Genomic DNA, 26,088 nt, shown 5'->3' with positions numbered 1-26,088 from the left:
CCCCTCCCCGTTTCCCATTGTCTGTTCTTCTCCAACTGACCTGACCGGTTCTTCTTCCTTCTCCTCTTTCTGCAGATCTGGAGAATAGAAGGTTCTGGTAAAGTTCCTGTACCTCCTGCGACATACGGCCAGTTCTACGGTGGTGATAGTTATATCATCCTGTACAATTACAGGCACGGAAACAAGCAAGGGAAGATCATTTATACTTGGTAAGACAGCTTCTACTTTTGAACAGAACAGAATGGAATGGAATGGAATAGAATAGAATAGAATAGAATAGAATAGAATAGAATAGAATAGAATAGAATTAGGAATAGAATAGAATTAGGAATAGAATAGAGAATAGAATTAATTAGAATAGAATAGAGAATAGAATAGAATATAGAATAGAGTATATAGTATATAGAATAGAGAATAGAGTATATAGAATAGTATATAGAATAGAGTAGAATAGAATATAGAATAGAATATAGAATAGAATTAATAGAATAGAATATAGAATTGAATTGAATTGAATTGAATTGAATTGAATTAATAGAGTAGCGTGGAATGGAATGGAATGGAATGGAATGGAATAAATATGGAATGGAATTAATAGAATAGAGTAGAGTAGAATAGAATAGAATAGAATATAGAATATAATTAAGAGAATAGAATAGAATATAGAATAGAATTAAGAGAATAGAATAGAATATAGAATAGAATTAAGAGAATAGAATAGAATATAGAATAGAATTAATAGAATATAGAATAGAATAGAATAGAATTAATTAGAATAGAATAGAATAGAATAGAATAGAATAGAATAGAATAGAATATTGAATAGAATTGAATTAATAGAGTGGAATGGAACAGAATGGAATGGAATGGAATGAAATAGAATAAATATGGAATGAAATGGAATAGAATAGAATAGAATAGAATAGAATAGAATAGAATAGAATAGAATAGAATAGAATAGAAAAGAAATTAGGAATAGAATAGAGAATAGAATTTTTTAGAATAGAATAGAGAATAGAATAGAATATAAATAGAATTAATAGAATAGTATATAGAATAGAGTAGAATAGAATATAGAATAGAATAGAATTGAATTGAATTAAATTAATAGAGTAGAGTGGAATGGAATGGAATGGAATAAATATGGAATGGAATGGAATTAATAGAATAGAGTAGAGTAGAATAGAATAGAATAGAATAGAATATAGAATAGAATTAAGAGAATAGAATAGAATATAGAATAGAATTAATAGAATATAGAATAGAATAGAATAGAATAGGAATTAATTAGAATAGAATAGAATAGAATAGAATAGAATAGAATAGAATAGAATAGAATAGAATAGAATAGAATAGAATATTGAATAGAATTGAATTAATAGAGTGGAATGGAACGGAATGGAATGGAATGGAATGAAATAGAATAAATATGGAATAGAATAGAATAGAATAGAATAGAATAGAAATTAGGAATAGAATAGAGAATAGAATTAATTAGAATAGAATAGAGAATAGAATAGAATAGAATATAGAATAGAATTAATTAGAATAGAATAGAGAATAGAATAGAATAGAATATAGAATAGAATTAATAGAATAGTATATAGAATAGAGTAGAATAGAATATAGAATAGAATATAGAATTGAATTGAATTGAATTAATAGAGTAGAGTGGAATGGAATGGAATGGAATGGAATGGAATAAATATGGAATGGAATGGAATTAATAGAATAGAGTAGAATAGAATAGAATATAGAATATAATTAAGAGAATAGAATAGAATATAGAATATAATTAAGAGAATAGAATAGAATATAGAATAGAATTAATAGAATATAGAATAGAATAGAATAGAATTAAATAGAATAGAATAGAATAGAATTGAATTGAATTGAATTGAATATTGAATAGAATTGAATTAATAGAGTGGAATGGAATGGAATGGAATGAAATAGAATAAATATGGAATGAAATGGAATAGAATAGAATAGAATTAAATAGAATAGAATAGAATAGAATTTTGTATTGGCCAAGTGTGATTGGACACACAAGGAATTTGTCTTTGGTGCATATGCTCTCAGTGTACATAAAAGAAAAGATACATTCATCAAGGTACAACATTTACAACACAAATGATGGTCAATATATCAATATAAATCATACGGATTGCCAGCAACAAAGTTACAGTCATACAGTCATAAGTGGAAAGAGATTGGTGATGGGAACTATGAGAAGATTAATAGTAGTGCAGATTTAGTAAATAGTTTGACAGTGTTGAGGGAATTATTTGTTTAGCAGAGTGATGGCCTTCGGGGGAAAACTGTTCTTGTGTCTAGTTGTTCTGGTGTGCAGTGCTCTATAGCGTCGTTTTGAGGGTAGGAGTTGAAGCAGTTTATGTCCTGGATGTGAGGGATCTGTAAATATTTTCACGGCCCTCTTCTTGATTCGTGCAATATACAGGTCCTCAATGGAAGGCAGGTTGGTAGCAATTATTTTTTCTGCAGTTCTAATGATCCTCTGAAGTCTGTGTCTTTCTTGTTGGGTTGAAGAACCGAACCAGACAGTTATAAAGGTGCAAATGACAGACTCAATAATTCCTCTGTCACTGGAAAGATAATTTAATCAAGAATGTAATGCAGTAACTTTTATGAAGGATTTGCTATTAGAATAGCAAAGTATAAAGAAGAAAAATGAAACACATAGAAGAAATGAGATACACAAAAATTATCATCATGTCAGTTAATACTTTGTTGGGTAACCTTTAGCCTGAATTTAGGCCTTACAACATGTTCCCATGGAGTGAACCAAGTCTTTTAGTCAGGGGTAAAATCTACTTATCTTCCTTACCGGTTTAGAAGTGCGCGCACGCACACATCACATGTGCGCACAGACTTTCTGCGCATGCGCAGAAGGCAAAAACCAGGAAGTAATGACACGCAGGTGGGTGGGTGGAGCTTTGCCAAACCACCGGCCACGATCACTACCAGATTGCGTGATCTGGTCTGAATTGGGAGCATTTCATCCCTGCTTTTAGTTCTGCAGCTGTTATCATGGGAAACCAAGACTGAAGGATTGCTTCTATTAACTGGGTTTTATCGCTGGGTTGCTTCTGACTAACAAATTTCTGTAGTCGGCTCCATAGATTTTCCATTGGGTTAAGATCTAGGCTATTCCCAGGTCATTCCAGCAGTAAAACATGATTATCTCGAAACTCCAAAAAAAAAAAAAAGTGATGTCATTAGCCATCACACCTCAAAAGTACACTTTTCCCAAAAGGTTTTCACAATTTTGGCCTCTACTGTATTTCCCTAAGATGTTTTGGCAGTTGTAACTTCAAATAGCTGCCTATTTGAAAAGTTGTTGTTAGTTGCGAAGTCATGTCCGACCCATCGCGACCCCATGGACAACGTTCCTCCAGGCCTTCCTGTCCTCTACCATCCTCTGGAGTACATTTAAGCTCAAGCCGACTGCTTCAGTGACTCCATCCAGCCACCTCGTTCTCTGCCGTCCCCTTCTTCTTTTGCCCTCAATCTTTCCCAGTATTAGGCTCTTCTCCAGTGAGTGAGTCCTTCTCATTAGGTGGCCAAAGTATTTCAGTTTCATCTTCAGGATCTGGCCTTCTAAAGAGCAGTCAGGGTTGATCTCCTCTAGAAATGACTTGTTTGTTCGCCTTGCAGTCCAAGGGACTCGCAGGAGTCTTCTCCAGCACCAGAGTTCAAAGGCCTCTCAATTCTTTGGCGTTCAGCCTTTCTTATGGTCCAACCTTCACAGCCATCCATTGCAACTGGGAAAACCATAGCCTTGACTATACACACTTTTGTTTGGCAGGGTGATGTCTCTGCTTTTTTGCAAGTTTGTCGTCTTCTTTCCAGGCAGGGTGCAGATTCTACCCAGGATGAGATTACCACCTCAGCTTTTCTTACTGTTCAACTGGATGAACAGCTGGGAGGAACGGCAGTGCAGGTAAAAACAACGAAACCTCACCTTCTCAAGGTGGGATGCTTAGAAGGATAGAGTTGGACGTGACCTCGAGGGTCTTCTCAACCAAGGTGGAGGAGGACCAGTGAGACCATCCATGAGAGGCAACCACCTCAGAGGCCCAAGTAGGGAAAGGGACAAGATGCAGAATGGACGTTGGATAAGGCAGAGTATCTGCAGCCCTCAAGACTCAAGAGAAGAGGAAGAAAGTATTGTGACCCGGGCCCAAGTAGTTATTACCAGACACAATCAGTCCTAAACAAACATATCTTATTAGAACAGCTGAGAATTACTTCATTCTCAGCTTAGTCCAAATTAAGTCCAAAACAAAGTCCTTCAGAAAAAGTCCTTCAGCCTTATCACAAACCTTTGTCTTCTTTGGCACCCTGCCAAAGGCTTTTCTTGGCAAGAACCCCACAAAGTTTAGAAACAAGAGACGTCGACTAGAAATAAGTTCCAAGGCGGTGAAGTTCTAAGTTGTCTAAGCCCAAAATTTCAAGCCTGGTGGCATAAGGGATTCTGTTGCGAGCAGAGGAGTGGAGGACTCTACTTGTGAAATATCTCTGGACTCTCTCGATTGTATTAATGTCTGATATGCAGTGCAGGTTCCACACAGATGAGCTGTATTCAAGAATTGGTCTAGCAAATGTTTTGTACGCCCTAGTTAGCAGTACAATATTTTCATGACATCCTGCTTCCCAAACTTTTCTTATTTGGTCGACTGACCCGTTGTTGTTGTTGTTTTTCCTTGATAGAAACGAGTGGTCCAGGGCAAAGAGCCCCCTCACCTCACAAGCATCTTTGGTGGGAAACCACTGATCATATTCCAAGGTGGCACCTCCAGAGAAGGTGGTCAGACCAGCCCGGCACCAACACGCCTCTTCCAAATCCGTTCCAGCACATCTGGGGCAACCCGGGCTATTGAGGTATGAAATATGGAATTGGAGGACAAGAAAGACCCAGGTATCAATAAAATTGAGCCAAAATGGCATTCATCTTTCTTGTGAGCCTTGCCCAGACTAGACCTGCCATTAGTTAAATCTCTAAATAGAAATGGTCCTTGGCTCCATTTGTTGAGAAAGGTATCGTTTATTAGAGATCAAATATATTGCAGAATTGCAAAACCGGATCTGAGAATCGCATGCTAAATTCCCAAGCTCTACTTTTCCCTCCGTTAATGATATCTCATTGCCCAACCCCACATCACCAATCAGATTCAGGCAGAATGTTTCCATAACGGTCAGTCCAAGCGTAGTTGTTCTGTCCTCCTCCGCCTCCGTCCGAATGATGGTTTAATTAGCTGGCACTGTCAGCTCTGGTGGCAAAAGAGCCAGCGTCTGCCAAGAGCCCTCGTTATTTTCCAGGACGCTGGTGAGTCACAAACTTTAGCTCTAGTCAATCAGTGGATTTGCCTGTTACAAAGAGACACACCAGCTCTGGCTGCCTTTTATATCCTGTGGGGTGTGGCTCCATGACTCAGCACTTCCTAGGCCTGCCCCACCCCTGCTTCTGTTGTTCCCGCCTCTCCTGCCTACGAAACCTAGGGTCCAGCCAGGCCTGATTGCCATCAGCTGGGTCTGGAGGCGTGGCCTGGGAGGGAAAGAATCAGGGGACGGAGGCCTCATTATCTCTTTCACCTGGCCTGCTTCTGGCTCCTGGAGCTGAGCCAGGGAAGCCGGTGCTCCCGAGGTAAGTCCTGACAGCCCTTCCCCCTCACTGTCCAAGTCATTTTCTGGCAGCAGGCCCGGCTCCAAGTCACTTCCGGGCATGGGGCCAGGTTCGGGGGCTGGAGTCACAACAGTAGTTTGATATGTAGCTCTCTCCTTCTTCTAGCTGGGTGACCTTGAGGCAGCGTCTCGAGCAGATACGGCACTTACTTTCGTTTCCCCAAGCGTTCCTCCCCTTCATTCGCCGCCTAGCAGCGAAGCACAAGCAAGCATAAGATGGCGGCTGATACTATGTCATTTTCATATTTTTACAGATCAGCCCAGCTGCTAAAGAACTGAATTCCAATGACGTCTTTGTCTTGAAGACTCCAACTACTGCTTATACCTGGGTGGGCCAGGGAGCCAGCAACACCGAAAAATCGGGAGCCCAGGAGCTATTGAAAGTTTTGAGAGTGCAGGCAACTCAGGTTGCCGAAGGCCGAGAGCCAGGTTTGAAATGCATGTCTGAAATTAAAAGTCAGGTTCACACCTCGTGCTGAAGAGAAAGTGGTTTCTTCGGTCGTGGTGCACCGTAATGTGCGAATCCACTTACAGTGGGCTTGGGAGGAAGGACAAACCAGATCCAGGGGGCTCGTTCAACAAACTACAGGTCATCATTTTTATGCTCTGCTGCATTGAGTTGTATCCACTCGCTCTTGGGGAACCCCAAAAGAACCCTTTAAAAACTGGCCAGTTTCCCATTTGCATGATACTTTCATTGCCTACAAATCTCCAATTCAACCTGTAGCACTGATGATGTTACCTAGTTTGGGTCATGAAACATCTGCAAGAAAAACAGCCAAGCTCTGAGAGCACCAAGAACAACACAGGTTGAATAACACTTATCTTCTGCCCCAGGGGTGGGATCCCAAAATTTTAGCAACCGGTTCTCTGCCTGGTTGCTGGGTGGGTGTGGCCATGGTGGGCGTGGCCTACTCGGCCTCTTGCACTATGGTGGTGGGGGGCATTTTCACCCTCTCCAGGCTCCAGAGGCTTTCCTCAAGCCTCCGGCAGGGTGAAAACAGCCTCCCCCGGGCTCCGGAGGCCAGAAATGGGCCCATTTCCAGACTTCTGGAACTTCCGGGAGGCCTGTTTTTCGCCCTCCCAGAGCCTCCATGCAGACCCTGCATTTACCTGGCATCCAAAACAGGCCGTGTGGAGACTCCCGGGAGGGGCAGGATGGGTGGGGCCAGCCAGTCCTTGCAACTATCAGCTTAATAATAATAATAATAATAATTTAATTTTTATACCGCCCTTCTCCCTAAGGACTCAGGGCGGTGAACAGGCAGATAAAATAATACAATATATTACAATAAAAACACTCTTTAAAAAACTTATTCAATATGGCCTAAAATTTAAAATACAATACAAAATATAAAATAAACCCCAATAAAATCCTTGGTCAACGAGATGTAAAATTCCCATCCGGTTCACCCGAACCGGCTAAATCCCACCCCCTGTTCTGCCCTCAAGTCTATCTTTCTCTTGAGCTGCCTTCAACATCATGAAAGGAAGTACTGACCGAGAAAGTTCATTCAAGCTCCAGGTTTTATTTTGCAGAAAGCTTCTGGGAAGCTCTTGGTGGAAGGGCTGCCTACCGCACCTCCCCACGGCTGAAGGATAAGAAGATGGACGCTCACCCCCCTCGCCTCTTTGCCTGCTCCAACAAGAGTGGACGTTTCACGGTGAGTTCCTGAAGCTAACTTGGTTGGCGAGTTAACACACGTTCTGCAAACTCTATATTACTGTTGTGTCTCGCCCAATCTCACCACAGCCGGGGTCTGCTTATCTGCTTCCAAACGCTGAAGAATGTCCTAGTATGCCTCCCGGCCCCAGGCCTGGCTTCATGCCCAGACAGGCTGAAGAAGAGCAAGTATCTCCAGCCCCCAGCTCTGGCTCCATGCCCAGGCAAACGGAGCAACTAGACCCCTCCCCCTCCTCCACAGCATGTGAGCCTGAGGGAGGTCAATTGCCAACAGCTGCAGACTGGAGTGACCCTCGCATCAGAAGACTTGATAGGCGGAGGCAACAGAAGGAAGGGAGGGGCAGGCCTGGATAAGTGCTGAGTCATGGAGCCACACCCCATGGCCTATATAAAGGATCTGCTTTCTGGCATTCTCTGAGTCAGGCAAAGTCTAAACATATCTTGCTGAAGTCACTTTCTGGTCTCCTGCCTGTCTTGAGGACTTTGCTAGGACTTTGGCAGAGCTGCAGAGGCACACCTGATTCGGATTTCCCTGACCCGGCCGTCAGCGGAGGAGTGGGACACAACAATTACAGATGGATCACTTTCCACTTGAGGAATTACTGGCCACCTTGCCCAACCACTGTAGGGTGACAAGCATCACCAATGGAAGTGTGTTGAGGTCATAGGAATGGGCAAAGCTTCTTGAGAGGCATTCCTTCCAAACCTTGATAGCAAAATGGCTGAATTTTGATGCAGTGGGGCCTCTTGGAGGAGGATGAACTGTAAAAACTGGACCTCCCAAGTCACAGAAGCTTCTTCCTGACATTTTCCTCCTTGAGACAACCCAAAACCACACCAAATAATGCAGCTATATTGGTGATCCTGGATGTGGTACACAGGATATCCCTACTGCATTTTACGAGCCCATAATTACTTAATTTATAGGGTTAAGACGTTGAGCTGGTTGATCGAAAGCTCGGCAGTTCAGCGGTTCGAAGCCCTAGTGCCGCGTAACGGGCTGAGCTTCCGTGACTTGTCCCAGCTTCTGCCAACCTAGCAGTTCAAAAGCACGTAAAAAAAATGCAGGTAGAAAAATAGGGACCACCTTTGGTGGGAAGGGAACAGTGTTCTGTGCGCCTTTGGCGTTGAGTCATGCCAGCCACAGGACCATGGAGATGTCTTTGGACAGCGCTGGCTCTTCGGCTTTGAAACGGAGATGAGCACTGCCCCCTAGAGTCAGGAACGACTAGCAGATATGTGCGAGGGGAACCTTTACCTTTAATTCCTTAGTTTAGGGTAGAGGTGGGGTGACTGGAAGGAGCTGAGCATTTACTGGCTGGATGCCCTTCCTGATGCCTATGGGGAGTTCACAGCAGATATATTTTTTCTTTGCCTCCTAGGAGAGGAATATCTGCTGCAACCTAGGATTGAACTCTCAACCTTCCGAGTGGGAGGCGATGAGCGTCTTCATCACTAGGCCACCATCCTGCTCTTATCCCACTATACACCACTTAAATTCAATTAGGAAGGGGGAATGCGGTTGAAATGTCTGGCCACCCCCTTGAATTAGACAGCTGGGATTCTTCTTTGAATAGCAGGGTCATTCATGGCCACAAAGATGATGTTGCCCCCAATTCAGAAAAATGTAGGGAGGATGGAACGGTGGAGAAGACTACTTAACAACCACAGAGTTGGAGGGGACCTTGGAGGCCTTCTAGTCCAACCCCCTTCCTTCCAGGCAGGAAACTCTACACCATTTCAGACCGATGGTTATCCAACATTTTCTTAAAAACTTCCAGTGTTGGAGCATTCGCAACTTCTGCAGCCAAGTCGTTCCGCAGATTAATTGTTCTCACTGTCAGGAAATTTCTCTTTAGTTCTAAGTTGCTTAAGGCTCCCAGTCTTGATAGTTGGGTACTAGCCCCAAAATTTAAGAAAAATCAGTCACTGGATCAGAAGCACAAGAAGACTAGACATTGAACAGGATGAGTATCTACCATCCAGCGTCCCCTGGAGCGAAGTGGCCAATAGATTGAAAATAATCAATATAAATAAATAAGTTTAAAAACTCTTTTGGAACTCAGAGATGGTTGATGATTTTCAACTTTCTGCATTCACTTGGGAAGTTTCTTCCGTTGGCATCACCTATCAGGTTCACGCCGGAGAACGAAACCCCTTAATCTTATTGTTTTAAATGCGTTATTCCATTTCAAACTTCTCAGATTGAAGAAGTGCCTGGGGAGTTGACTCAAGATGACTTGGCGACAGATGACGTCATGCTTTTGGATACCTGGGATCAGGTAAGTACCCCACTCATTAACAAATGGAATTGTGCTTTGCTCTGTACCATAAAATCATCTATAGCAAAAAGTATTATTAAAGGGCCATAATGTTGCCTTGGCCAAATTTTCTTGCCTTTCCTAAGGTGCAGTTAGTCCACAGAAAATATATCTAACCTCTTTTCTAGATCCGTAAAATGTCAAAAAAAAAAAATCAGAGAAAAACGAATACCGTTTTCATTCAAGGTTTGTTTTCAAAAATTAAAATCTCGGTAACCCAACAGCAAACAAACAACTATTTCTATTTTTTAAGTACGCAATTGATCAGTTGTTGTCGTTTTAAAAAAAATAATAATAATAATTACAGGTGCATCTCTAAAACTCATAAAATAAATCATTTACAAAATTCAACAACGGCACAATAAATGTAACCCAAATGTATCGCTTAGAATAGATCAGCGTTTCTCAACCTTGGTGACTTGAAGATGGGTGGACTTCAACTCCCAGAATTCCCCAGACAGCACAGCTGGCTGAGAAATTCTGGGAATTGAGTTCCATCCATCTTTCAAGTTTTCGTAAGTTGAAAAAGATCATTCTCTGCCAGGACTAAACTGAAATTCAGTGCAGTCCTATCAGAGTTCACTTATAAGGGCAGCTCCAGATTGAAAATCACCTGAGCAAAACAATATTAAAATATAAATGAGGGAATCAAACTTCTTTTCAATGTCTAACCCCCTTTTAAAATTTTTATCATCATTCACATTGAGATCTTTAATGTGGTTCAGCAGAAAGTTTTATGAGTGTATAGAAGTCTGGATAAATGAAAGTTGGCTTGAAGCAAAAATCACAGCCATAAAGACCAACCTGAACTGCGTTCTCCTAGATCCTAACCTAAGATTTGCTCCTTCTACTTATCATCAGAAGGGATATTTGGGGTTCTGGAGTGGTGCGGTGGCCTAGAGGTGGAGCTCTCGCCTCACAATCAGGAGGCTGTGGGTTCGATCCTAGGTAGAGGCAGATATTTCTCCCTCTGGGTACGATGAGAATTTATCTGCTGAACAAAACTCCACACTGGCAACACGAAGGGCATCCGGCCAGTAAACACTCAGCTCCATTCAGTTGCCCAGACTCCACCCTGCAAGGGATTATGGGCTCATTAAAAGAAGATGATGATATTTGGGGCTCTCCAAGGTCCTGAAAGTGATACCCAGCCCTCTTTTGTTGAACCCTTCCCATCACCCCTACCTCAATGGGCAGAATAAGATGGTAGTTGATTCACGAAGAATTGAACATCCCTGGTGGCCATAGCACGTGTAGTAAGGAAGTTAATTTGGCTTTTTCTTCAAAGGTCTTCGTGTGGGTTGGAAAAGACGCCCAAGAAGAGGAGAAGACAGAATCTCAAACATCAGGTTAGTTGGTCACACCTCAATCCTTACATCGTCCAACTTTTCGTTGGCAGGTCAACATCTCAAACTGTTCTGACCTAGGCTTCCCAAGAGCGTGAAGCAGACTAATTGTCCCGACAAAACTCCCTTTTTATTAAGTTGCTGTGAATTCCTCTCATTCACCTCCAGCAAAGTCTTTCAAGGGAGAATTTACAGTCACAAACCTTATCTGGCTTGGAAAGCTGCCAGGCCGATATCTTCAAAACTTGGCAAGGATTCTCTGAGAGTCACGAATCAATTAAGCAAACTAATTGTCTCCTGCAAACTCCATTCCCCTTTCGCTCCTCTTTAGGGGCCATTCACCATCCACCTGTGGCTTTACTCCTGAGTCGACCCTTGTTCCTTAGCTGTTCCCTTCTCCTAGCAGCTCTGTGCATGCGCACACTGCGAAAAGGCTCCAGCTGTTCTTCAACCCCACTGATGTCTGACTCCGAAGGCAGCTGACAACTGTCAGACGGCCCTGTCCCCATCTCTGCCTCTTACGCAGAGCGCTCACCAGAGCCTTCCCCAGACTCTACGCCTGGCCCATGTTCCTCCCCAACCTCCTCACTGTCTGAGTCTGCCACCAGCGGGCCACAACACAAACATTTGACGTTGATTATTGACTATGCTGTTTTCTCCTGGTGGCATCTTTTACAGCACGGAGATACATTGAAACCGACCCGGCCAACCGCGATCGCCGGACACCCATCACCCTCATCCGACAAGGATTCGAACCGCCGACCTTCACCGGCTGGTTCCTGGGCTGGGAGGATGACTATTGGAACGTGGATCCTTTAGAGAGGGCTTTGGCGGAGCTGGCTGTGTGAAGACAGAAATCTCTCCTTTTTTTTAATCAGTTGGAAGGAGGAAAGTGTGTGGCCTTCCAGGGTCTCCTTCCATCTCCTAAAGGCACTTTTTTTTTTCTTTGTAAAATAAAAATTTAAAAATTAGCTCGAGAAGCCGATCAGTAGCCGAGACCTGTCCACGAACTGTATCGTTTTGATCCCCTTGCTGCTGCTTTGAAGAAAATGGCCTTTAATAAAAGCTTGTATAGAATCAGTAAAAGGTTTGGCGGTTTTGGGGTATGTCAGACGAGAAGTAACCGTTCTTCCTATGTTTTAGCCTCCAGGCCCACTAATCATACGAAGAATGGTTATAGGAATTGGGAGTGGTGCGGTGGCCTAGAGGTGGAGCTCTCGCCTCACAATCAGGAGGCTGTGAGTTCGATCCTAGGTAGAGGCAGATATTTCTCTCTCTGGGAACAGTGAGAATATATCTGCTGAACAAAACTCCGCATTGGCGACAGGTACGGCATCCGGCCAGTAAACTTTACTCAGCTCCATTCAGTTGCCCAGACTTCACTCCGCAAGGGATTACGAGGTTGTTAAAAGATGATGATGATGAATGGTTATAGCCGTGATGGAGAACCTATGGCATATGAGCCCTCTCCGCTGGCCTTTTTTCTTTCTTTCTTTCTTTCTTTCTTTCTTTCTTTCTTTCTTTCTTTCTTTCTTTCTTTCTTTCTTTCTTTCCTTCCTTCCTTCCTTCCTTTCCTTTCCTTTCCTTCCTTCCTTCCTTCCTTCCTTCCTGTATCATCTCTTACCTTTTGCCGCACTGCTGGTGTTGGGATGCCCCGCCTCCCACCGCCAGCTGGTCTTCAGGTCTCTGCTGCGCAGAGCACAGTGGGCACTCAGTGGATAAAAGGTTCGCCATCACTGGGTTATAGGAATTGGGTTATTGTCTAGTCCAGTGATGGCTAACCTTTTTGTCGTCGCAATGCGTGTGCAATGCACGCACGAGACCCCACCCCCGCCCCCCTGCGCATTCTATTCCCCAAACCATGAAGAAATCATGATTCTTGCACCATTATTTTTGCTAACAAGTTCCCTTCCAGGAGCAACCTCAAGGGTCCATCACTTCTGAACTCAACCACCACAGAGGACCAGCTGCCAAGATGAATCTCTTTCTTTAAATTTTATTGGGGTTGTGGAGGGAGAACCATAGGAACAACATCAAACATTAAAAACAAACAAATACATCTACCCCTGTATCTTCTAATGTGGCCTTAAAGACTTTGAAGGACCTTGGTTTCTCCCCGTGGCAGCCAGCCAACGTTCCGGAGAAACGCCTTCTCTTAATGGGCTTCCTTCTCGATCCTTCCTCTGCTGAACTGGGTTAAGTAAAGATGATCGTGGAGGTGTGTGGGCTAGGATGGGCGCCGTCTGCCTTCAAGCAACGGAGTTGGATGGAGACAGGAAAATCTTGGAGGAAGATGGCAGCTTCTTTCGCCAACCTCGGTTGTGGCGTCACATTCCCTGGGGAGACAACCTATAAGGAAGGAAGGGGGGGGGGACCACAGGTTCTTAAGGAGGTATCTGGAAAGCCCTTGCAATATTTCGAACCGCTAGCTTTATGCGGCCTTTCGCTTCTGCGATTCCCAAAGTTGCAGAAGGTACTTGTTTATGTCTTAGGATAAGCAACATCTGGAAAGGGGTGAAACTGGACCAGGAATGGGTTGTTTGTGTGAACACGGGGTCCGCCTAAAAATATAACACTCTGCTCTGCAGGCTCAAGATGCGGAAGACGCAAAGGCCTCTTTAGAGATGGGCTCCACCAATCTAGAACATACGAAGAACGGTTGCAGGAACTGGGCCTGGCTAGTCTAGTGAAGAGAAGGACCAGGGGAGACAGGATAGCAGTCTTCCAATATTTGAGGGGCTGCCACAGAGAAGACGGGGGAGGGGGGGGGTCAAGCTATTTTCCAAAGCACCCGAAGGCCAGACAAGGAACAATGGATGGAAACTGACCAACGAGAGATTCAACCTAGAAATAAGGAGGAATTTTCTGACAGTGAGAACAATCAACCGATGGAACAAAAGTTGCCTTCAGAAGTTGTGGGAGCTTCATCACTGGAAGCTTCCAAGAAGAGACTGGACTGCCACCTGTCAGAAACGGTGTAGGGTCTGCTTGGGTGGGGGGTTGGACTAGACGACCCGCAAGGTCCCTTCCAACTCTGTTAATCTGTTAAAAATCTGCGCCCCTCACTAAGGGTAGGTAACAAAGGTTGTAACTTGTATGTAGCAAATTACCTGCTACATATCACCTTTGGCAGGGATCAGCTACCTGTAGGGTTCAGGGGTCCATTCTGCAGCTCATCCAAGCTCGTTGTAAGGCAGCCGACCAAAATACAGGCCTGGCTCGGCGTACAACAGTTCATTTTGTGACCGAAGTTACAACGGTACTGGAAAAAAGTGACCTACGGCCATTTTTCACATTCAGAGGCTTGGCAAGTGACTCATACATATGACGACGGCAGGGTCACGTGATCCCCTTTTGTGACCTTCTGGCGAGCAAAGTCAGAAGGAAGCTGGGTTCACTTATCAACCGGGGTTACTAACTTCAACAACTGCGATGATTCACTTAAGAATCGCGGGGGCAAACAAAGTCATAAAACAGGGCGAAATTCACTGAACAACTGCCTCGCTTCACAACAGAGATTTGGGAGCTCTTACTGCGGCCCTAAGTCAAGGACTACTTGCCATCCTCCTCTTCTCACCACCACAATAGTGGGATTTAAATAATTTAACAACCGGTTCTCTGCTCTAATGATTTCTTCCAACAACCAGTTCACCAAACTGCTCAGAAAGTTAACCACCGGTTCTCCCAAAGTGATGCGAACCGGCTGAATCCCACCACTGCTCTTATTGTCAAGTGGTTGCGAAATGAAATCACGACCTTTTTTTGTGCGATTTTATTGCAGCTTTCCTTTGTTTTACCGACCCGCGAAGGTCATCAAGATGAGGATTGGTGGCAAAGTCACATCTCCATCGCCGTGGTAACTGGAATGGTCACTAAATGAGGAAAACCGCCCCCCCCCCGGTACTTAGCTAAGTTACAACTGACTAGATCTGCCCAGCTGAAATGAGACAGAAATCCCCACAGTTGATAGGCGGGGAGGATAGAAACCAAACCAATTGTGGGTTAAGAGTAAAGAATAAATCCAACGTTTGCACACTGACCCTCTTACATTTACTCGTGTCTTCACGTTCTTGATCTCCACGTGTTCTATTGTGACTCCCCAGTCAGCTGTGACATTGTCCAGCAGGACCTGGTGAAAAACGGTACAGAGAAATGTGGACCAGGGGGTCTTGCGATATCTAAGGGGCTGCTGCCCCAGAGAAGAGGAGGTCAAACTGTTCTCTAAAACACCTGAAGGCAGGACAAGAAGCAATGGATAGAAACTCATCCAGGAGAGAAGCAACCTAGAGTAAACTTCCTGACAGTCACTGGGCAATTAATCAGTGGAACAGCTTACTGGGAACAGGCTCCAGCTGTTCGTCTGCCTCACTGATGTCTGACTCCAAAAGCAACTGATCACTGTCAAGATTGCCCTGGCCCCATCTCTGCCTCCAATGCAGAGCCTTCCCCAGACTCCACGACTGACCCATGTTCCTCCCCAACCTCCTCACTATCCGAATCTGCTGGCTGCTTGGCGGGCCGCAACAAGAAGCTTCTTCGAGAGAACTATCAGAAGTGAAGAAGCTTCTTGGATGAGAAGGGAAACGCCTTCAAGGAAAAACAAGACCAGTTGCGTCTTGCAAAAAAATCACACCTTTGGGACAACCATGACCTGAATGATTGAGAATCTCCAAAGATATGCTCTTTGGAGGTGCCTTTCCCACAAACTAAAGAGAAAGGGAAGCTTGGAACGTCTGGTGGACAGGAAGAGGACAAAGATGGGCCCTCCTTAGCGGTTCACAGAATATGTCTATAGTTACACCGACGGCAAGATTCTGTCTGTCGGCGAACAGCAATCAAGGAACTATGCCGACGTAACTCCACCGTATTGTTCTTGGATCTTTAGGTCTGGCGGGTGTACCTGGATCTCTCTGGCAATTTTTTCTCGGTCGGAGATGAGGTGGGAAAGGGTTTGAGTCCCCAGCGTATTCTTCATGATGGCTTTGGCGAGAAGGTTGGTGGCCGCGTCCGCATCGGACACCTTGGTTACGGCAAGAAAGGCATCTTGGACTCGGTAATAGACCACTCCATCGACATCAATAACCAGGGGGTCTTTCGTGAAAATCTGCAGGAGAGACCGAAACGGGGGGAAAGATCACTTTTATTTAACGCAGCTTAATGATTCACAAACCATCTCCTTGCTGTGAGACGGTTTGTGAGTACCGTAATTTTTGGACTATAAGACGCACCTCAATTAGAAGAGGAAAACAACAATAAAAGGTTTTAAAGCCTCTGTGTGGCCCATTTTCGGGCCTTTTTTGGGCCCTTTTTTTGGGCCCTTTTCCAGCCTTTTTGGGGGGCTTTTTTTGGGGGCCCGTTTTTGAGGCTTTTTTGGGGGGCCCGTTTTTGAGGCTTTTTTCAACTCATTTTTTCAGACAAAAAATGAGGCTGAAAAAAGCCTCAAAATGGGCCCAGAAAAAGGCCCCAAAAAGGCCTGAAAAAAGCCTCAAAAACAGGCTGGAAAAAGCCTCGAAAACGGGCCCCGAAAAAAGGCCTGAAAAAAGCCAAAAAAAAAATATGGGCCCAAAAACAGGGCATGCAGAGGCCAAAAACCGCCCGTGGGTGGGCACGGCTTCAGCAATATTCAGTCTATAAGACATACAGACATTTTCACTCCCTTTTGTGCATCTTATAGCCCGAAAAATACAAAAAAATATAGTCCGAAAAATACTATAGTATTCTATAGGTCAGTGATGGATAACCTTTTTGCCCATGCGTGCCAAAAGCGGGGGGAGTGCTGGGGGGTGTTACATGTACATGCCCACACCCATAATTCTATGTGCCCTGCCCCCCCGCTGGTGCAAGCATGCACAATACTGTTGTGTCTCGTCCGATCTCACCACAGCCGGGGCCTTCTTATCTGCTTCCGAACGCTGAGGAATGTCCTAGTATGCCTCCCAGCCCCAGCCCTGGCTCCATGCCCAGACAGGCTGAGGAGGAGGAAGTATCTCCAGCCCCCAGCTCTGGCTCCATGCCCAGACAAACGGAGCAACTAGACCCCTCCCCCTCCCCCACAGCATGTGAGCCTGAGGGAGGTCAATTGCCAACAGCTGCAGACTGGAGTGACCCTCGCGTCAGAAGACTTGATAGGCGGCGTCAACAGAAGGAAGGGAGGGGCAGGCCTGGATAAGTGCTGAGTCATGGAGCCACACCCCCTGGCCTATATAAAGGACCTGCTTTCTGGCATTCTCTGAGTCAGGCAAAGTCGAACATATCTTGCTGAAGTCACTTTGTGGTCTCCTGCCTGCCTTGAGGACTTTGCTAGGACTTTGGCAGAGCTGCAGAGGCACGCCTGATTCGGATTTCCCTGACCCGGCTGTCAGCGGAGGAGTGGGACACGACAAATACCCCCCCCCTGCACTTCCCCTGCTTTTGGTACGTGATGCCATGGTGGGCCCGGTAGGCCCGTTTTTCTCTCCTCTCAGGCTCCAGAGCCTTTCTATGAGCCTAGGGAGGGCGAAAATGGGCTCCCCCACCCCAAGGCCCTCCAGAGGCCAGAAATGGCCCATTTGCTAACTTCCAGTGGGCCCAAAAGACCCAAAAATCAGCTGGTGGAGCTGAGCTCGCGTGCCCACCAATATGGCTCCGTGTGCCACCTGTGGCACGCGTGCCATAGGTTCGCCATGACGGCTACAGGTAGTCCTCGCCTGACAACAAGTTTATTTAGTGACCATTGGAAGTTGAAACAGCACTGAAAAAAGGGCCTGAGGACCGTTTTTCACACTGTTGTAGCATCCCCGTGATGGAAATTCGGATGCTTGGCAACTGACTCACTTTTATGACGGTCGCAGTGTCTCCCCCCCCGCCTCAAGGTCACGCGATCCCCTTTTGCGACCTCCTGACAAGCAAAGTCCGCAAAGATTCACTTAACAACTTCTGACTAACTTAACGATGGCAGTGATTCATTTAACAACGGCGGCGAGAAAGGTCATAAAATGGGACCAAAGAAATGTTGGGCTCTGTTGTGGTCATAAGTCGAGGACTACCTGTAATTTGATTTTTGAGGAGAAACCCCGTTTTTCTTTCTTTCTGGAGAGCCTGTGATAATCATTCTTTGATTGTTCTACAGGCTGTCTGAAGCTACAAGCCAAGACAGATTTCTGTAATATTCTTCCCCCCCACCTCTAAAAAAGCAGATTTCATCCCTATTTTGATCTATTGTGCTCATCTCCTTTTATTTTATTTTTATCTCCTTTGTCGCCCATCTCAAATAGCCACTCCGGTCTCGCTTTAACCCCGGGTTTAAATAAGCCAAGACATCCTGGTTCACACATCATATTATTAAACCAAGTGTCTTTGTTTAGAAATCAGACTGGCCGGTTTCATGCAACGCGCTAAATCCAAACCGAATAAACGGCAAAACCAGATTTAACAACTTGTTCTCCCCAGCACCAAAAATGTGAGTGCGCGTACTTGCACACACGCATACGGCTTAAAAAACACAGGTAAATAGGACGGCATAGCGCCAGGGCAGGTGGGTGCGCAGGTCACAACTACTGTGTCAGGGTTCCAAGGAACGCCCCCAACGAAATAAAGCTCTGGGACTTGACGTTCCTCAAAGTTCCAATTTATTACAGATGTCATGTTGACACAGCTGGGAAAACCCGAAACTGAAAGCTTCCAGGTTTTCCACACCCAGTTGACAGTTCACAGCCCTGGCCCATACCCACAAGTTCATCACACTGTCCAATCAACTCTTCACACTCAATTGGATACAGTCTTCCGGCAGTCCCTGTCAGACGCAGGATGTCCTTGAATACGGAATGTTGTTATGACTAACTTTCTACCGCTCCAACAACAACCCCCTCCCAACTTCCCCAGCTAAAATATGTGGCAGTTAAGAAGCAAAAAGAAAATTGCTTTCCAAAACTGACATACTGGTTCGCCCGAACTGGTCCGAACCGGCTGAATCCCACCCCTGCGCATGACGCATTTAACAGGATCCATGCATTCTGCCTTTGTCATGCTTTCCAAGAAATTTCAACCATGCTCCCCCCCCCAAAAAAAATCTAAAGATCAACCTTAAACAAGGCTTGCAAAAGGAGGACCTCCGAACCAAAAAAAAAAAAGAAGACCAAAAACAGAAAGGAAGAGATGACGAAAGACAAGGTTTGGAAAAACTCAACAGCGGCAAACGTAATCCATTTTAAGGGTTTATTAGATTTCCAGACAGTTAAACTCGAGTCAGCTGGAGCAGCAAACGTAATCTGTTTAACAGTTATTAGATTTCCGGCCAGTTAGTCTTGAATCGGCTCTAAAAGAAAAATTATTGTCTCTGATGTGAAGGGATAGGCAGTGAAGCTGGAAGAAACTCAAGACTGAATACGGTAGTTCAGTTTAGATTGCTTTGCCACACCGGCAAACTGCAGGAGCCTATATGCACCAGTATGCACCAAATGCAGGGCTCATTGCGCGCATGCCACCCACGCCTTGCAGTTTGGGCAGGGCACATGTGCATGCGCGGAGTGGGTGCGCATCAGGGGTGAAATCCAGCAGGTTCTGACAGGTTCTGGAGAAACCGGTAGCGGAAATGTTGAGTAGTCCGGCGAACCAGCAAATATCACCTCCGGCTGGCCCCAGAGTGCGGTGGGAGTGGAGATTTTGCAGTATCCTTCCCCTGCCACGCCCACCAAGCCACACCCACCAAGCCATACCACGCCCACCAAGCCACACCCACGGAACCAGTAGTAAAAAAAATTGGATTGGACCCCTGGTGCGCATGCAATTGCGCCTTGCAGTTTGGGCGTGCGTGCGCACTTCGGGTTCGCCATCACTGATATAGACAGACAGACAGTATAATAGCTGATGCTCACAACCAAAGAACGAAAGGAAACACTCACTTCTTGGAATGGCAGTTCAAGAGCCTTTGTCCTCATATCGACTTTGGTAAGAGTGTCTGTGCAGGGCAGAATGAAATAAACGCCTTTGGGAAAAGAAATGACATGGCCATTAAAATAAGAATCTAACCCCCACCAAACAGTGAAGAAAAAACATCGCAGGCGCCTCCTCTTTTTCGTTAACCCCCCCCCAAGAAAACCCATCAACTGGGACTCTGCAAATTGGAAAAGGTGAGTAACCTTTAGGGTCTATACTTGGGTCCTGGTTGTCAACCTTAGCAACTTTAAGGTAGATGGACCAACTCCCAGAATTCCCCAAGCTGTCTGTCTGTCCATCCTATCTATCTATCTATCTATCTATCTATCTATCTATCTATCTATCTATCTATCTATCTATCTATCTATCCATCCATCCATCCATCCATCCATCCATCCATCCATCCATCCATCCATCCATCCATCCATCCATCCATCCGGTGGCTCAGTGACTAAGACGCTGAGCTTGACGATCGAAAAGGTTGGCAGTTCAGCGGTTCGAATCCCTAGTGCCGCGTAACGGGGTGAGCTCCGTGACTAAATTGGAAGTGTCTTGGCGGCGTTTAAGTCTCATTCGTCATCTTCAGGCTTCAGCTTCGTGCTTCTGGGAGCAATGTGTGATCGCAGCTGTTTCTTCCTTTTAACTGCTAGTGGGGGTTTGAACTGATTGGGTGGGAGCTTGGCTGTGCTCTGATTGGATGGGGTTTTTTCTGTGCTCTGATTGGCTGGGGGTGTGTCCTGTGTTGGTGGGGGCTTGGTTGTGCTTAGTCTAGTCTGTGCTGCAGGGGGATTTGAGCTGGTGAGCTGTATAGCTGTTGTTTGGCTTTGTGGTCGTGCTACATCTTCATAGTGGGTGTCAGTCTGCTGCATGAATGGATTGGAGGGGTTTGAAATGGCTAATGTTGCAGCTGCGGTCTGGCTTCTGGTCCTTGGTCGTGCTTCATGATCAGTGTGGGTTTGGGTCTGCTTTCTGGGTGGATGTAGACTTCGTCGAAACGTCGCCAAGACACTTCCAATTTTACACGGGAGAAAACCCGAACAACCAAAGACCTATCTATCTATCTATCTATCTATCTATCTATCTATCTATCTATCTATCTATCTATCTATCTATCTATCTATCTATCTATCTATCTACCCACCCACCCACCCACCCACCCACCCACCCATCTATCCATCCATCCATCCATCCGGTGGCTCAGTGACTAAGACGCTGAGCTTGACAATCGAAAAGGTCGGCAGTTCAGCGGTTCGAATCCCTAGCGCCGCGTAACGGGGTGAGCTCCCATTCCTTGTCCCAGCTTCTGCCAACCTAGCAGTTCGAAAGCACGTAAAAAAAAAATGCAAGTAGAAAAAATAGGGACCACCTTTGGTGGGAAGGGAACAGCGTTCCGTGCGCCTTTGGCGTTGAGTCATGCCTGTCACATGACCACGGAGACGTCTTCGGACAGCGCTGCCTCTTCGGCTTTGAAACGGAGATGAGCACCGCCCCCTAGAGTCGGGAACGATTAGCACATATGTGCGAGTGGGACCTTTTCCTTTATCTATTTATCTATCATCCATCCATCCATCCATCCATCCATCCATCCATCCATCCATCCACCCACCCACCCACCCACCTACTCTATCTATCTATCTATCTATCTATCTATCATCTATCTATCTATCTATCTATCATCTATCTATCTATCTATCTATCTATCTATCTATCTATCTATCTATCTATCTATCTATCTATCTATCTATCATCTATCTATCATCTATCTATCTATCTATCTATCTATCTATCTATCTATCTATCTATCTATCATCTATCTATCTATCTATCTATCTATCTATCTATCTATCTATCTATCATCTATCTATCTATCTATCTATCTATCTATCTATCTATCTATCTATCTATCTATCTATCCATCCATCCATCCATCTATCCATCTATCTACCTAGCTACCTACCTATTCTATCTATCTATCTTTGAAGTCCATATATTTTAAAGTCACCAAAATCGTAAAATGTTGCTAGAGAAGAAGGGAGAACTGGTGTGCAAACAACCTCATCAGTTTTACCCACCCTCGGAAAAAATAATGTAAAAAAGAGAGAGAGAGAGAGAGAGAGATTGTTTAAAAAAATAAAATAAAATACCCAGACCATTCACCAGAAAATGAGAAGGATTATAGGTAGTACACCAGTTCATTTCGTGACAGTTTGAATTACAACGGAACTGTGACTTATAACCTTTTTTCACACTTACGGCCATTGCGAATTCCCTGTGGACACGTGATCAAAATTTTCAGTCGCGTGTCAACTGACTCATCTTTATGACGGCCACCGTGTGGGACCAGGGTCATGGAATCCCCTTTTGTGACCTTCCGACAAGCAAAATCAACCGGGAAGCCAGATATCGCCTAACAACAACTGTGTTTACTCGTTTTAACAACTGCAGTGAGTCACTTAACAACGGTGGCCGGAGAGGTCATAGAATGGCTCAAAATTCACTTACCAACTTCCTTTGCTGATCAACAGAAATGTTGGGCTCGAAGATGGACGTTAAGTCGAGGACGACCTGTAATTGTGACAATTTAGCACAATGCACCTCAAGGCTTCGGATGAATTACTTACCTGCCCCCCTTGAGACATTTTTCCGTATGTGTCCGAACCTCATGATGACCGGCTCTTCGTATTCGGTAACAACCTGAAAACAAAGAATTCCATTGCATGTCTCAGCTTAATTTTGTACTCCATTTGTAACATCCCACACTGAAACATAACACGGGGAAGAAAAGAGAGAAAGAGCGAGAAATGATTAAAACAATCAATCAATCAATCAGAATAAAGCTGGAAGGGACCTTGGAGGTCTTCTAGTCCAGCCCCTCCTCAAGCAGGAGACCCTATACCAGTCATGGCTAACCTTTTTGCCATCGCATGCCAGGAAGGGGGGAGGCGGGGGGGGTGTCACGTGCGTGTGTGCCCATACGTGCATGTTACCCCCCCCCCCGCTCCCCCTGCTGCTCCTGGCACGCGATGGCCTGGTAGGCCCGTTTTTCTCTCACACCTGGCTCCAGAGCCTCTCTATGAGTCTGGAGAGGGCAAAAATGGCCTTTCCCATCCCCCCCGGAGGACTTCCAAAAATGGCCCATTTCCCAACTTCCGGTTGGACAGGAAGTGTCTTTTTTGCTGTCCCCAGCCTCCAGAGACTCCTAGAGGAAACAGGCCCTTTCTGGTCTCCGGAGGGCCTGGGTGGGTGGGAAAGACCATTTTCGCCCTCCCCAGACCCATAGAGAGGCTCTGGAGCCAGGTGAGAGAGAAAAATGGGCCTTCCTCACCACCACCCAGGCCCTCCCAGGAGGCAGGAAACAGCCTGTTTCCCTACTTCTGGTGGGCCCTTTTTAAAAAAGGCTCAAATAAAGAGTTTGTGCTTGGTTATTTGGCACACTCGTCTATAACCCTGGATTTGATTGCACAGTAGTAGTCTCTCTCTTGCTCACATCAAAAAGGGCAGGATTTCTGCAGACCTTTTTTTAAAATTATCATTGATCATATAGTCAGCCAGATGTTCAGACCGAATTTGGCACTTTTATCCACCTCTCAAGGCCTTCCCAAGGACCTGGAATAGGCAGATGCGGAGGTTACAGATATGGTTGCAGGATGTCAGCTCTCTCGAGCAAAGCTGCCTCCTGCCATTGACAAATGCGGCATTTATCAATGCCAAATGGCATCCAAGTATCTATGGGTTCTATTTTACCTGTAAGCAGAAGCAGAGAGAAATGGGAAAAGTCATGAGGAGGCATAGAACCGACAAGACCAGCAGGAACAATTCTCCTCGAGCCAAATTATCTTCTGGATCTTTGGGGGGGCGAGAGAAAGGGAGAAGAGAAACAGAAAAGCATGTTTTGGGAAGCTGGATGCAACCTACGTCATCTTCACAAAAAATAAATAGGAGGGGTGCTTGGTGCTCTCTAAGCTGGGTAAGTTTCCTTGAGGATGTTTCATTAGCCAAACGAGGTAGCATCATAAGTGCTAAAAGGAGGTGGGTTTGCAGAAAGGAGGAGGAGGAGGAGGAAAAGGAGGAGGAAGAAGAAGAAGGAGGAGGAGGAGGAGAAGGAGGAGGAGGAGGAGAAGAAGAAGGAGAAGGAGAAGGAGAAGGAGAAATAGCAAAGTGGGAGGGGGTTTGCATGGAGGAGGAGAAGGAGGAGAAGAAGGAAAAGGAGGAAGAGGAGAAGAAGGAGGAAGAAGAAGAGGAGGAGGAAGAGGAGGAGGAGGAAGAATAAGAAAAGGAGGAGGAGGAGGAGGAGGAGAAGAAGAAGGAAGAAGAAGAAAAGGAGGAGGAGGAGGAGGAGGAAGAAGAAGAGGAGGAGGAGGAAGAAGAAGAAGAAAAAGAAGGAGGAGGAGGAGGAAGAAGAAGAAGAAGAGGAGGAGGAAGAATAAGAAGAAAAGAAGAAGAGGAGGAGGAGAAATAGCAAAGTGGGAATGGGGTTTGCATGGAGGAGGAGAAGAAGAAGAAAAGAAGAAGAAAGGAAGAGGAGGAGGAGGAAGAAGAAGAAGAAGAAATAACAATAACAGAGTGGGAGTAGGGCTTGCATAGAGGAGGAGGAGGAGGAGGAGGAGAGGAGGAGGAGGAGGAAGAAGAAGGAGAAGGAGAAGGAGAAGGAGAAATAGCAAAGTGGGAGGGGTTTGCATGGAGGAGGAGAAGGAGGAGAAGAAGGAAAAGGAGGAGGAGGAGAAGGAGGAGGAAGGAGGAGGAGAAGGAGAAGGAGAAGGAGAAGGAGAAATAGCAAAGTGGGAGGGGTTTGCATGGAGGAGGAGAAGGAGAAGAAGGAGAAGAAGGAAAAGGAGGAAGAGGAGGAAGGAGGAAGAAGAGGAGGAGGAGGAAGAGGAGGAGGAGGAAGAATAAGAAAAGGAGGAGGAAGAGGAGGAGGAAGAAGAAGAAAAAGGAGGGGTGGAGAAGAGGAAAAGGAAGAGGAGGAGGAGGAGGAAGAAGAGGAGGAGGAAGAAGAAGAAGAAAAAAAAGAAGAAAAAGAAGGAGGAGGAGGAGGAGGAAGAAGAAGAAGAGGAGGAAGAAGAATAAGAAGAAAAAGAAGAAAGAGGAGGAGGAGAAATAGCAAAGTGGGTTTGCATGGAGGAGGAGAAGGAGAAGAAGGAGGAAGAAGAAGAAAAGGAAGAGGAGGAGGAGGAGGAAGAAGAAGAAGAAGAAATAACAATAACAGAGTGGGAGTAGGGCTTGCATAGAGGAGGAGGAGGAAGAGGAGGAGGGCCGTGGGATCCTTGGCGCTTTCTGAATTCGGTGGCTTTCTTGCAAGACGACTCACGACCCACCTAGATAACACGACCAGTGCTGCAAGGGAACGGGGTTTGTGGAGGAGAGGAAGAAAAAGCGGAGGAGGACTGTGGGGTCCTTTTGGTGCTCCCTAAGCTTGGTAGCTGTCCCCCCCCCGTCCCCCCGCTCCCTCCGTGCAAAAAATAATCAATCCCCCCCCCCACAGCCCACAGCCCACGGTATGAGTCTCTGCCCCGCTGTTCTCCTCGGCTCCTGCCTTGAAACGTGTCGGAGGCCCCCGACTCCTCTGCCTTCTTGAGAGGCACCGACATGCTTCGGGGCGCTCAAGGAAGACCCCCCACCCGCCCGCTCCGACAGCCCCCCCACCCCAGCCGGCTGTGGGCGGCGGTTGCTGGGCTGCTAACGCTCGAGTCGGGCGTTCCTCGCCTCTCTCCCCCCCCCAGCCAGCCGGCTTTCAGCCTTGGCTTTTACGCGCGGAGAGCTTTCCAAGCGCACCCGACGCCCACCGGTCCCTTCCCTGCTTTTGCAACCGGCCGTAGAGAGGTGAAACCCCCGCGTGGGACATAATACTTGTAGCTCAGGGTTGAACTGTGGGGTTCCTGATCTCTTGCCGAGCTGTTTTCCATGCAGACGTTTTCGTTACCCAACTAGGTAACATCATCAGGGAATGGGATTTGTGGAGAAGAGGAGGAAGAGGACTTGGTGCTCTCTGAGCTTGATAGTTTTCTTGCAGATATTTTGCCACCTGACTAGGTCACACCTATCATCAGTGCTGGAAGCAGCCCTCCTTTGAACACTGATGACATGACCTAGCTGGGTAATGAAACGTTTGCAGGAAAGC

General features: G+C 45.8%; 2 protein-coding genes across 8 annotated transcripts in view; one reads left to right on the top strand and one right to left on the bottom strand.

The window, feature by feature from the left end:
* Positions 1-12,143, top strand: part of GSN (gelsolin) — a 59,520-nt gene extending 47,377 nt beyond the window's left edge. For all 3 annotated transcript variants that reach the window (XM_058159074.1, XM_058159073.1, XM_058159072.1), the window contains exons 10-17: positions 76-209; positions 3,874-3,964; positions 4,735-4,905; positions 5,961-6,135; positions 7,246-7,370; positions 9,595-9,672; positions 11,000-11,060; positions 11,736-12,143. In XM_058159074.1, the coding sequence (XP_058015057.1) occupies positions 76-209; positions 3,874-3,964; positions 4,735-4,905; positions 5,961-6,135; positions 7,246-7,370; positions 9,595-9,672; positions 11,000-11,060; positions 11,736-11,905 (1,005 nt within the window). In that variant the 3' untranslated portion in view covers positions 11,906-12,143. The remainder of the gene's footprint in view (positions 1-75; positions 210-3,873; positions 3,965-4,734; positions 4,906-5,960; positions 6,136-7,245; positions 7,371-9,594; positions 9,673-10,999; positions 11,061-11,735) is intronic.
* Positions 12,144-12,292: 149 nt separating this feature from the next.
* On the bottom strand, positions 12,293-26,020 carry LOC131185968 (stomatin-like). 5 transcript variants are annotated; one of them, XM_058159081.1, is made up of 7 exons: positions 25,743-26,020; positions 23,715-23,815; positions 22,592-22,664; positions 19,937-20,019; positions 15,958-16,161; positions 15,106-15,186; positions 12,293-13,406 (listed from the first exon to the last, which is right to left on the bottom strand). In XM_058159081.1, exons 1-7 carry the CDS (start codon positions 25,810-25,812, stop codon positions 13,254-13,256), a joined length of 765 nt encoding a protein of 254 aa, XP_058015064.1. In that variant the 5' UTR covers positions 25,813-26,020; the 3' UTR covers positions 12,293-13,253. The 5 variants fall into 5 exon arrangements, with proteins under 5 accessions (XP_058015064.1, XP_058015065.1, XP_058015061.1 ...); XM_058159082.1 differs by having other exon boundaries at positions 25,818-26,001; XM_058159078.1 differs by lacking the exon at positions 25,743-26,020 and having other exon boundaries at positions 23,715-24,173.
* Positions 26,021-26,088: the final 68 nt, after the last annotated feature.

This window comes from Ahaetulla prasina, chromosome 16 (genome assembly GCF_028640845.1).
Source record: "Ahaetulla prasina isolate Xishuangbanna chromosome 16, ASM2864084v1, whole genome shotgun sequence".
Classification (NCBI taxonomy): domain Eukaryota; kingdom Metazoa; phylum Chordata; class Lepidosauria; order Squamata; family Colubridae; genus Ahaetulla; species Ahaetulla prasina.
Note: the sequence above shows the minus strand (reverse complement) of the source record. Positions and strands in the feature narration are given on the sequence as shown.

Bases quoted from the DNA above. Each gene is read 5' to 3' on its own strand.
- LOC131185968 (XM_058159078.1), bottom strand. From the start codon at position 24,146: ATGCAAACCCCCTCCCACTTTGCTATTTCTCCTTCTCCTTCTCCTTCT. The intron at 15,187-15,957 runs GTACACCCGCCA...GTTTTTCACCAG, and splicing joins AAATTGCCAGAGAGATCCAG to GTCCTGCTGGACAATGTCAC. The intron at 13,407-15,105 runs GTAAGAGGGTCA...CCTTCCTTATAG, and splicing joins ACGTGAAGACACGAGTAAAT to GTTGTCTCCCCAGGGAATGT.